Genomic DNA, 12287 nt, shown 5'->3' with positions numbered 1-12287 from the left:
ATATACCGTGTTTGCTGTCTTTGCAGGGACAAAATGAAAAGAACTTGACAACGGAATATAATTATGAAATACATCCATCCATACAATTTCCAAACCGCTTATCCTACTGGGTTGCATGGGGTCCAGAGCCTATCCTGGAAGCAATGGGCACGAGGCAGGGAACAACCCAGGATGGGGAGCCAGCCTATCGCAGGGCACACTCACACAACATGCACTCCAATTAGCCTCAGCATGTGTTTGGACTGTGGGGGGAAACCGGAGTACCCGGAGGAAACCCCACGACGACATGGGGAGTGTGATCGGAGGCGGAATAATCAGGCGAGGATCCAGATATGCGCACAGATAGATGCTTTAATGCGATCGCTGAGCGCGATACAATAAAGGGGTATTCCGAAAAGAATGGTCGTATGCCGTTAGCAGGGGTCGAATGCCAGAAGGTCAGTCCTACACCGTCACACAGGACACGACCATACAGGGAAAGGGGAACGGGAGAAGCCGGGATCAGCAGGGGAGACGGGTCAGGAGTGGGAGCGAGTCTGGGGAGAGGAAGAGGACAAGGTAAGGCAAATACAAAAGGAATACAGAATGGGTAAGGAGTAGTAGGAACACAAGAGACAAGTAATTGCTCGGTATGGCTCATTGGAAATGGCACGATACTTCGCAAGGAGCTAACTGTGCTCCTTGCTTATCAGGGAGTCCTCATTAGTGAGATTATCCGGAACACCTGGGGAACCCTGCCTAGTCGGGCAGAGCTGTTGACGAGTGGGCGGGGGGTTCCGCCTGAGAGGGCGTGACAGGGAGAACATGCAAACTCCACACACATGTGACCCAGGCGGAGACTCAAACCTGGGACCCAGAGGTGTGAGACAACAGTGCTAACCACTGCACCACCATGCCGCCCCCCTTATGAAACACAGTACAATATAAATATATAATAAATAATATAAAATAAAAAAACTTCAATCTCCCCAAAAACATCTTTCAGTGCCCAGACTTTTACATTGTTATCCATATTAATCAGCGTCTAAGTTTTGCTAGGGTAGGATGTATTAGTGCAGTGTTTCCCAACCCAGTCCTCAGGGAACCCCAGATAGTCCACATTTTTGCTTCCTCTCAGCTCCCAGCGTGCCTGTACCAGGTATTTGGTGTTCCTGATTGGCTGGGAGCTGGGAAGGAGCAAAAACGTGGACTGTCCAGGGTTCCCCTGCATTAGGGCATTACGTGCGTGAACTTTGAACTCTGTGTGCTCTATTGAGGATACCTTTGGGTTGAAATCCCCCATTACAGTCCCCGGAACTCCATGGTAAACACCAAGAAACATGACTTTAACAGAAAGTGAGGAGAAGGCTCCTACATACAGGTGTGTGGCATGACGGTTATTCATGGACAAAGATCCCGGTGGAGTTTTAAAACTTTTCCCCCCAGGGTTCCCCTGAAAACATGATCAAAGCCATTAGTAATAGGGCATTTTATATGATGTCCTCCCTGTGGCACCTTAACACAAATGCAGCATCACAAATTCTCTTTTGTAGCCTTGAACGTTCAGCAGTGTTGAAAAATCTCAGTGGGAAAAAAAGTCAGAAGACAATGGTGCAGAGGAAAGACAAACTGAGACCACATTAACCCTGGGGGGCGTCTCATGAAGCAGGACTTCTAACTTAGATGAATAACTTCGGATTTCTGCAGTCAGAGATAAATGCAAGGGAATGAAGATAAAGTCCATTTAGCCCAGACTACCTTAAATCTGACAAGGAATCCCGCATTGCGGAATAGCCCCCCGGGCTTTTAAGTGATTGCCAATATTTCTCCAGGAAAGGTGTGAGTGTTAACAGAACTATGTTATGGTCCTTTGACAAGGCAGTGATGCAAAAATGTGTTTGCGTGATAGTTTGCAGAAACTTGTATTGTTTTGGATATAAAAACCAATCTACCGTTCTTTCATTTTCCCTTTCATGACCAATTCATAGTCTTTCCATGTCTTTGACAAACAATGAAGGGCAAGATTTGTAAGAGTCCCTTTGCATGGTTTGCACCCGGGAAAAACCTGCTTCAAAGTGCATACGGGTTTCCTGTAGAAAGATACTATCGTGTTTCATCTACATGAAGTTTAAGTTTCCGTTAAACTTTGCTGGATTTTAGGGTATTGCCTGATAAAGTATGTCATCACCATATCAGACATGCCTGCACCAATTTCTTAACCCTACATTTTACCTTGCTTGTCTGATGGTGTTCAAACATTACTGCACTGTTGTACAATTTCTCAAAACAAACAGTACTTCATTCATTAATAGTAATTCTTATTTAAAACCCGGCTTCCAGGATAAGCTCCAGACCCCCCGCGACCCAGTAGGATAAGTGGTTTGGAAAATGGATGGATGGTTGGATTTAAAACCCGGTTGAATGGTAAAAATGAATGACGACCAAAAACAAGACAGATGCACTCACTGTCACAATAACGAACATGCATTTGGGAAGCCATACTTCAGCTCCAGAGACCACAAATCCAGACCAAGATTTTGTTTCTACCAACCAGTTGAGCATAAAGAGTCACAGTCACAGAGGACTCAACTGCTTGATAGAAACGCATTTTATGTGCATTTTCACCGATATGACAAAACCTTATCCTGCATTTTAACCTCTATACCGCAAATGAAGTACAAATTAGCATAAATGCATGATAATTTCTTTCCATATCAGCACAAATGCATTATCGTACACATTCACGCTGTTACAACAATCGATTGCCGCATGTACCAGTTGCATACCAGTTATGTCAATCCCTGCTTATAGTTTATGAGAATAACATTGATTGTCTTATTACAATGGCATCTGTCAAGGGTGCCCTTAAATAATAGGCAAGTGAATAGTCAATTCTTGAAGTTGATGTGATGGAAGCAGGGAAATTGGGCAAGTGTAAGGATCTAAGTGACGTAGACAAAAGCCAGATTGTGATGGCTAGCAGATTGGGTCAGAGCATCGGCAGAACAGCACATCTTCTGGGGTCTTCCTGGTATGCAGTGGTCAGTACCTACAAAAAGATTACCCCTCAACGGGGTCATGGGTGCTCAGCACTCATTGGTGCGCATGGGGAGCGAAAACCAGTCTGTCTGGTCTGATCCCACAGGAGAGTTAATGTAGTATAAATTGCTGAAAAGGTTACTACTGGCTATGATTGAAAGGCATCAGAACACACAATTCATCTCAGCTTGCTGTGTTCAGGGCTCCATACTGCAGACTGGTCAGAATGCCCATGTTGACCCCTGTCAATCTCTGAAAGCACCTAAAATGGGCTGGACCACGGAACAATGGAAGAAGGTAGCCTGCTCTAAGGAGCCATGTTTTCTGTAGCATCATGTGGATGGCTGGATGCGTATATGTGAATTATCTGGGGAAGAGATGACACTAGGATATACTATTGGATGAAGGCAAGCCATCAGAGGCAGTGTGATGCGTGCGGCAATGTTCTGTTGGGAAACCTTGGGTCCTGCCGTTCATGTGGATGTTACCCCCTACCTAAACTTGCAGAGCAAATACCCCCCTTCATGGCAGGGGTATTTCCCAATGGCCTCTTTCTGCAGGGTAATGTTTTGTGTCACCCGGAAAAAAAATTTTCAGGAATGGATTGAGGAACATGAAAAAGAGTTCATGGTGTTGAATTGGCCTCCAAATTCCCCAGATTAATCCGATTTAGCATCTCTGGAATGTGATGAACAAACAAGTCTGATCCATGGAGGCCTCACCTTGACAAAAAGAATCTGCTGCTGACATCCTGGTGCCAAATGTTATGTCTTGGTGCTTTTAATGTTATGGCTGATCAGTGTATGTCATGTCTTTGAGTCATCAACTAAACCCAGCAATCATATCCATTACAATAATAAAAACTTCTCTGTCTCCAAAAACTTCAGTTAAATTGCATTTAAATTAGATTTACAGCTCAACCCTCACTAAGAAAAGCTTGGTGAAGAAGATGAAGATGGACGGCGTTGGCTTACTGAATGCTTTCCCTCAAAGCAAAGCTTATTGTTGGAGAAAAGTGGGCAAACAGATTCACTTGCAGGGAATCAGACTTCTGCTTCCAACTCTTAGCTACGCAGTGAGCAGTGAGTAAATCAGCAGCCTGACAAATAGATCTGCAGCAAAACTGCAAAATGTGACTCTGAGCAACAACCAAGTGCTATTTATCAAGAATTTCAACAGGAAGTTTGGTGGTGCTCAGAGGTTGATGCTGATTGTGAGATGCTGAAAGCAGCAGCGAAAATGCAGATAAATGCTGAATAGCCATGAGGGTTTCTCAGCTACCCATGCCACTTACAGCATCTGTGACCCCCCCCCCCCCCCCCCCCCCACAAACCACCAAATACGAAAGGGTTAGATGAGGTGAGGGAGAAACGAAATAAGATACCATGCAACAGTGGTGGCCTACAAATTTGAAAGAAGCTTTAAAGCGGCGCAGAGAGAGGAAACACGCCTTAAGGTGTCAAGCCTGAAGATGCTTGATCAGAAGCCTGTTTCTCTGAAAGCCAGCCCCGTCCTCGGGTGTCAGCTCGGGGGAGCACACCCACGCAGTGACTGATATTCTTCCTGTGACCCTGTTTTTTACCCACAGTCCCCGGACGCAAGGCGAAGGTGTTTAAGCGAGTTCTGCTGACATATTACAGTCTTTATCTTTTCGCTTCTGTCGTCATTAAGGAAATTTAACACTCACAGCTTACGTTCTATTTGGTGCACCGAGTTAAGCGTCAGTACCTCTAATCAAAAGGTTACTGGTTTGAGCGTCAGTCCTAAATAACAGTCTAGTCTTTTCTGTAGCCTCGAGTAAGGCCCTTAACCCACTGAAATGCTGCTGGGGCACCAAATAACTGGCACACAGACCCCAAGTTTTACTCTCAACTGTAAGGCGAGCATGATAGTACATGCAAAAAGAAACATTTCAAAGTACTTGTGGAAAAAGCAATAAAGCATCATTAAGGGGCAAACAGCATAGATGCTGGATCCCTACTGTTTCCGTCCTGATTATTATCGTTGAATTGTGTCTTCAGAATGTACGATATATTGCAGAGCCTTCAGTGTCAATCGTCAGTTACGTCACGGGATTCCAGCCCACGACCCACAACATAACAGCACCAGAGACCCGCAAGCTCCTCCTCCTTGGTACAGGTCATCGATCGGGGTGGGGGGGGATCCCCACAGAAGATGGAGCGACCAGTATTGGTCACGACGGAATTTTCTCACATTTCATAAACATATTCTGGAAATCATTTTCTAAACCCCTCAGGTTGGGAACTTCCCCCCCACCCCGACTTAAACAAACAAAACAAAAAGACCAGGCTTACATTGGATGTGTAGCAACTATTTATTATTTCTCTGGATTTTTTTTTTTACATCATGTTCTTTAATTAAAATGTCAAAAAAGTCCATACCGTATTTGCATTGTTATTTACATATACCTATATTTTTTTGGTCATGTACAAGGTGAGCATAATGTAATGTATTACAATTCTGAAATAGTTTTTTTTACACGTATATATATATATACACAGACTCAGCAATTCACACACTCTATTGGCTGTTCTTTTTCTACCAGATGCTTCTACCAGTTCTATATAAACGGGTTCTGTTTGCCTCAAAGCTGATGGCTCTGAGTTTCCGCCCTCCGGTGTGCCGAGCTCAGGCCTGACGCTGGACCCCTTCTCCTAAAGACCATCTATTATGTTTTTGTCTTGTCCAACAACCATAGAAAAACCATCTTTCTTTCTTTTTCCAAACAGACCCAGTGGGATAGTGTTGTTCCGCTGGAATCACTTACGCCGTTCATTCCAGTAACAAACAGAAAATCACACAACTCTCTATATATATATATATAAAACAACTCATAACTGCATTTAGCTTCACTGTCTGTAGCTTTTCTAGGGGTGGTGAAAGTGGAAAGTCTGGTGTCACGTTTTACTATTTTGTCCTTGAAGGTGGAGCCTCTTATTTTCACCAACTGGAAACAAGTGGGGGGCCCCAGTGCAAAACATCACCAGGTGTCAAATGCAGGTCAAAGTCTAGTACAGTGATTATGCAAACGGCAAGTGGAAAAGCCCAAATCCCAGAGAGCAGATTAAGCAGAAGCTCTTTCAGAAAAGCTAGGAGGGCACTGATGAGCGGCAACCTTCCGAACATGCTGGGTAAAGCGTCAGGTGAATATAAACTTCCGCAAAATTACCTGCGGGTGGAAAAAACGTGGCAAGTAACACCACAGATGACGGGTAGGAGTGACACTTCCTCTTTAAGGCTGAACAATCATGTGGTCCGGATCAAGTTGCTTTATCCGGAAGCTCTGGAGTTCTCAGCCATGAGCACCAGGAAGCACAAAATAAACACAAGTCATGGGCCTTGACTGCAAGCACCGCATCAGTGGGCAAGAACATAAAGGAATGAGGAAGATCCAGCCTGTGGATGTTTACCTGTCACATGAGTGGTTTTTGAGTGGACGGGTAAAGCTGCAACAATGCAAACTGCAGTACCAGCAGGTACCTCTCTCAAATTAGATCCCCCCCCATATGAAAAAGATAAAACTGATAGAGGATTCTTTATAATTTTCGTCTTTAATACATGGGAGGGAAGGCATTTGGAGGAGGGGGGGGTGTTCAAAGAATTGGGGAAGGGTTATTCTGCTCAAGGCACAGTTGCAGAGGCCTAAGAGGAGCATGCTGGCAGAAACCAGACATTCCGCAGGATTTCCAGTAAAGCCAAGCCAGAGAGGGTGTGAACCCCTCCATACACAGCGCTCAGGAATGTGACGGTACAGCCTGTGCTAGCAAAGGACTCGGTGACAGAAAACAAAGCACAAGAGAGAGCTGCAGATCAGTGGGTAGGATGAGGAGGACTGCTGTACGATCACACAAGGTGCTTTTGAGGGGTCAAGAGAGGAAAATTTCTGCAAAAATGCCACCACAGGGAAGACCCCAAAAACAGAATTTTGTGCGAGTATATACACAAATGTTCATTGTTGGTTCAAGAAAATTGTGTTCTTGCTGGTGAGGATTTTGACATCTTTCAATACTTGCTGTAGCAGCATCGTTTCCTCAATCGCTTAAAGACATACAAACATACAGCAGGTTTAAATACTCAATACTTTAATAAAATTTATAGAAAAATAAATTTAATAATCCATTGTCACACGCAATGTTCCTTATTGTGACCAACTCTCACTTCCAGAAAAAAGGTGGATTATGACATATGCAGTTAATGTGTTTGCAGGAGTCCCATGAAATTCAGAGCACTGCAAACTCATTCAGTTCCGTCACCTGCTTGACAAGCATATGAAGATCAAATGGAGAGTTTTTCTTCCCTCCCAACACTGCCTTGCTGCTCCATCTCTACTCCACACCTGCATCTGCACCCGGCTGACAGTCGACCTGCTGAGTCTTGGCATCCTACCTTGGACACTATTACTGTGCATGATCTGGGGCTCAGGCCAACTGTTTTCTGACTGCTCCACTGATAAATCATTGAAATCACCTCATCAACAGAGCAAGTCCAGCCCCTAGGCTTGCGACTCCTGCAAACGCCACAAGTGCGTTACGTACAGTGGACTCTGGGTCGTCCATGTAGAAGAAGTTTATAAATCCCTCCTGTAGGTGGGGGAGAGAGAGAGAAAGCAAGAATGTTACAAATACTGCAACTGCGCCAAAGAATTTCCTAGAGGAAAACAAAAATGCCGTTTCTGGAGCCAGTAAGTCAGTCATTCCCCATGCACATGCATAACAAGACTGAACTGGGATACTGATATGCAGCAGCTGCCTGCTCAGACGCAAGCTGTAAAGCAACTTGTGAAGGTGATTGCAGGGGGAGGGAGGAGTTAAGTGACACCCAACAACTAGCAGGTGCTGAATAATGCACATGCACCTCTGGTAGGGGGGTGTCACTGCTTGCCAGTGAGGTGATAATAGGGTACAGTAGGTCTCCATGGCATAAGCTCATATTACAGGACTTAAGGGGGGGGAAGGGACAGCTTGTATTACTGGGCCAACAATGAACACAGGGAGCAGTCAGACAGCCTCAAAGTAAAAAGTTCTGCATGGATACGAAGATCTAAGGCACTGCACTCACCCAGCCATTGTTACGGTTTAGCCAGTCCCTCTGGTGTTGCAGCAGGTAGCAGCTGATCTGGTCTGCCACATTATTCACGCAGTCGCCCTGTCCGTGATCTTTCAGGTACTTGCACACGACACCACCGAACGCTATCAGGCTGACGATGCGGCCCCAGTTGGTGACGTTGTCGCTGAAGATTTCCATGGCCACCGTCGTGACGAAACTTGTGTCGTCCCCACGCTTGTCCAGCTGCAGTTTTTTAATCATGCCTAAAAAGGGAGGGAAATAATCAGACACATTGTACATTGGCAGAGGCCTAAAGAAGGAGCGGCGTTCGGGGCAACTGACTGAAGCCTGGCGACCTTTGAGACTTTGCATAACTCCCTGACTGAATCACCAGTGCTCACGAGTATCACCATCAATAGGCAACTGCTAATTCACTCCACAGCCATCTAACACAGATGCAAACCCAGCACATTAATATCACTGAAGTTTTACTTCAACTCTCACTTTCACTTCAGTACAGGGTCACACATTACCAATAATTCCCAGAATTTTGCAACCCAACTTCAGCAGCGGTTAAGAAGTGGAAGTGACCCCAGACACTCAGAAATGCACCGAGACCAGGGCTACAGGCTTCTCCACAAACAGCAAATACAAAAAAAATAAAAAATAAAAGAAAGAAAAACTTTATGGCTGTTGGTAATGAGGCTACTGCTTATCGTCAAATTGTTTCAAAGCATTCTTGCATGAGTTAGGAAATATGCAACATGTTGCTACAGAGAAAGAAGCACGCAGAATACAAAACATTATTTTAGGTTGGGGGAGGAAATTTGCATAGGTCGGTTGGGGTGAGGGAGCACCGCAACGATGCTTACAAGACCAGTTCAGTATTTGTGTACAAGGAGGTAAATCCCCTTGAAGAGAAACTAGATTGCGCTAGGTGGCTCTTGCAGACGACGGAAATTTCAACTACCGAAAGGGCATAATATTTCAAACACTACTGAGATAAGTTCAACATTCGCCCCCAAACCTGCCTGCTTATTACACACGCAGTGAAAGTCCGACTGCTGCGCGGGGGCGATTAACCAGCGAAACGCCCCATAGACGCACAAGACTTCGGAAAGATTCGAAAATTCTGAGAATCGGACGTAAGCGGAGCTTATCTGCCTGCAAGGCGACAGCTATATCGTTACAGGCAGGAGAAGAATGGCGTACAGGAAGGGCGATGTGGTGTAGGCGGCGCAATGGGGGAGGCCAGTATCATTCAGCGTTATATATATAATATACATTCGGAGCTGTGCGGTATCAGGAAGTGGCCGATACTACCAAATAGTAGACGACGAAAGGTGATATAGTTAATCATAAACACGCCATAAATTAGCCAGTCCCAAAGATCGTGACCCAACCACGCAGACAGTAACTGGGCAACGGGTAAAGTATTCACCTAAAGATAAAAGTGTAGCGAGATTTCCGTGTTTTACCTCTTTAAAGCCATAAAGATACAATAGCCCGTGGCACCGAAATACCGCCGTCGGGTTTCCGTCGGAGTTGAAACGTTAAATACAATGTTACAGTGTTAACGTTAGTTTACACATTAAATTTCCCGTTTCAGGAAGTAAACTTACTCGCCACTAACGGCTCGGCTTTTATCTCTTAATTACTCTGAATCTTTGCTACATTGTTTATTTGAGACGCTTTTATCCAAAACGACGCACAGCTGAAAATCAGACAGTCCCGGATTAAAAGAGCGTTAGGGGCCTAAATTGGGGCCCCTGCGGGGAAATCACACAATAAAAGTGGGTATTTGGAAGGGGGGGACTCACCATTGTACGCGATCATGTGCTTTTCTATGACTTTCTCCGCCACCCGCTTGAGGACAGGGTACGCTTTGTGTCGGCGGGACGAGGCCGGGAGGCCGCTGTAAATCCGTAAGAAGGTCTCGATAAGATCCTGCGTCTCATGGTTCAGCACTTCGTTGGGAAACGTCGGCATTCTCCCGTAGTCCGGCGGCGTTCCCGGCGTGGGCGGTAGAGAGCCGTCTTCGTTGCCCGACGCCCGTAAGCGGAGCTCGCAATCACGCCTCTCCGGCTTCGACGGTCCGCGCAAAAGGTCGCCGTCATCCAGGCTGTCCAGCTCCTCTTCGCTTTTCGTTTTCGACAGGGTAACGGGCGGCGCCGATACAAAGGGGAACAAGCTGTGCTGCTTCACGCCATTTTTAATGCCGGGGCAGAATAAACCGGTGGCCGTAGTACGATTGATCAGATTCATGTTTAGAGTGGAAAGGTTTGAGGTACCTTTAAGCTGGATACACCGGAAAATAAAAAGAAGTTGCCGGAATAAATGGATAGATTTGGCAGCAGAAGACTGAAGCGGAAGCTAAAAAGTGAAGCACCAGCGATATATATTTGACGTCCCGCCTCTCGCCCCGCCTATTTTAGCCATAGTTCCTAGTATTTTCATACATCCTATAAAAATATGTGTATAATAGATCTCTCTACGTTATATAATATAATTGTGAAAACAATGTTTATTAATAATACAAGTAAATAATTATACAGCAGGTTTAAATATAATAATAATACACCAAAATACAAGAGATCCAGAGTTTGGAATCCAAAATAATATATTACTAAGTGAATACATAGCTTTCTACCACTGCAGTCCTTGAATAACTATGAACGAACAAAAAAAACATGCATGACTATGAACCTAATAACGCAAAGAATTTTTCGTGTAATTGTGTTACAAATATATCAGTTCTGGTTGCGGTGCGGTAAACCTGTCCACGGCAGTTAAGTCTACTGTTTTCTAGAACTGTCAAGGGTTTGAGTGTCATAGGTAATATGGAAGCTGATTGGCTTTTTGCACATAAAAGAGATTTAGATTTCAGTTACTAGTAAATTTTCATCATTTTATAAATAAATCACTTTATTAATAAAAACTGTAGAAAAGACAAAATGATGGTTTGTAAACAGGAAGATGTCCACTGGGTCTAAAATAAGTATAGATTTTAAATTGCAAACATATCCTGAATATGTTGCATGGCACGCGTGTGTGATCAAGTATAATACTCTAACGTATCAGAGTCTGGCCAAACCCAAAATCATTTCAGTTCTCAGTTGGTTGGTTTGACCTTCAAATGTACACTTTTTAACCTTGGTGCTTGGTGATCATGACGTCAGTGTTAAGCGCTAAAAGGACAATTTGCCGCATATTTCATTGTCTGATATTCGACTTAATTTCTGTTCTGACCAAGGGTGAAACTTTGGTTTGAACTTTGTGCGTGGGGTGGGTTGAGGTGTCCATCCATAATCATAATTATTGGAGGTCGTGATGCCACATCACTACCCGTTTCACCACCCCCAAATCATCTGATCTGACCCTAACCTATTTCACTGACGTATAAACCTAAGATTCCGGACCCTTTAGTCATGTGATTAATCAGTGTTTCAGTATAGCGTTTTTTCTTCTGATAACCTTCAATGGGAATTCTTCTGCAAGGAGAGCCACTGATAAGATGCATGTGACATTCGGATAACAGTTCGAACAGTTCTATGAACAACTGGAAGCTTTGTTCGAAGACATAGTATTGCGCCTGTAAAATAAAAAGGAAACACCATAACATTTCATTTTATGACATAAAATTATGTTTTGCATCACTTATGTACCACATTACTTATATATAAACATGTATTGTCTGGGGGCGGATGCATGATTTATTACAAGATACATGACTAGCAGACTTCTTAATTACGAAGCTAAATGTAACCGTTTCTTCCTGTAAATTCTAGGGAGCCCTAGAAATCGCTGGCGCAGACACGCGCATTAGTTTGTATTATGTTTCCCCCTGCTGGTGAAAATGGGGTATTGTTAAAATACCTGGCCAAATGTGAGTTAAGCTTTGCAGCTAATATATGTTTAGTAATACTTCATTTTCTGTTCTATGTAGTGTTCAGGGGACATTCATGTATTTAGAATGGTATGAATATTAAGTTTAAGATTCTGTATTTTTTCCAGAAAGCATCATTCCAGAAACCTAAACGACAAACCTAAACAACAAAGCTGCAAACTCAATTTTAATTGGACTGTATTCTGATTATTTTCAACAGTAAAATGTGGTGCCTCTATTTTTTTGGTCAGGATCCCACTATAGATGCGTGTCATATGTCTTAATGAAACAAATCTGGCGCTTTACCACATAAATA

The 12287-nt window shown here is 44.0% G+C and overlaps 2 protein-coding genes across 2 annotated transcripts in view; one reads left to right on the top strand and one right to left on the bottom strand.

Annotated features, from left to right (window-relative positions):
* The window catches only part of LOC125718645 (protein S100-A1-like), a 217968-nt gene that overhangs the window by 33208 nt on the left and 172473 nt on the right, over nucleotides 1–12287 (top strand). The window lies entirely within an intron of this gene.
* Nucleotides 5335–10477, bottom strand: LOC125718640 (induced myeloid leukemia cell differentiation protein Mcl-1 homolog). The gene is made up of 3 exons (XM_048992572.1): nucleotides 9906–10477; nucleotides 8098–8348; nucleotides 5335–7619 (listed from the first exon to the last, which is right to left on the bottom strand). Exons 1-3 carry the CDS (start codon nucleotides 10348–10350, stop codon nucleotides 7503–7505), a joined length of 813 nt encoding a protein of 270 aa, XP_048848529.1. The 5' UTR covers nucleotides 10351–10477; the 3' UTR covers nucleotides 5335–7502.

The sequence above is a fragment of the Brienomyrus brachyistius genome, chromosome 23, assembly GCF_023856365.1.
Source record: "Brienomyrus brachyistius isolate T26 chromosome 23, BBRACH_0.4, whole genome shotgun sequence".
Lineage (NCBI taxonomy): Eukaryota > Metazoa > Chordata > Actinopteri > Osteoglossiformes > Mormyridae > Brienomyrus > Brienomyrus brachyistius.
This window is presented reverse-complemented; position numbering and strand designations above follow the sequence as displayed.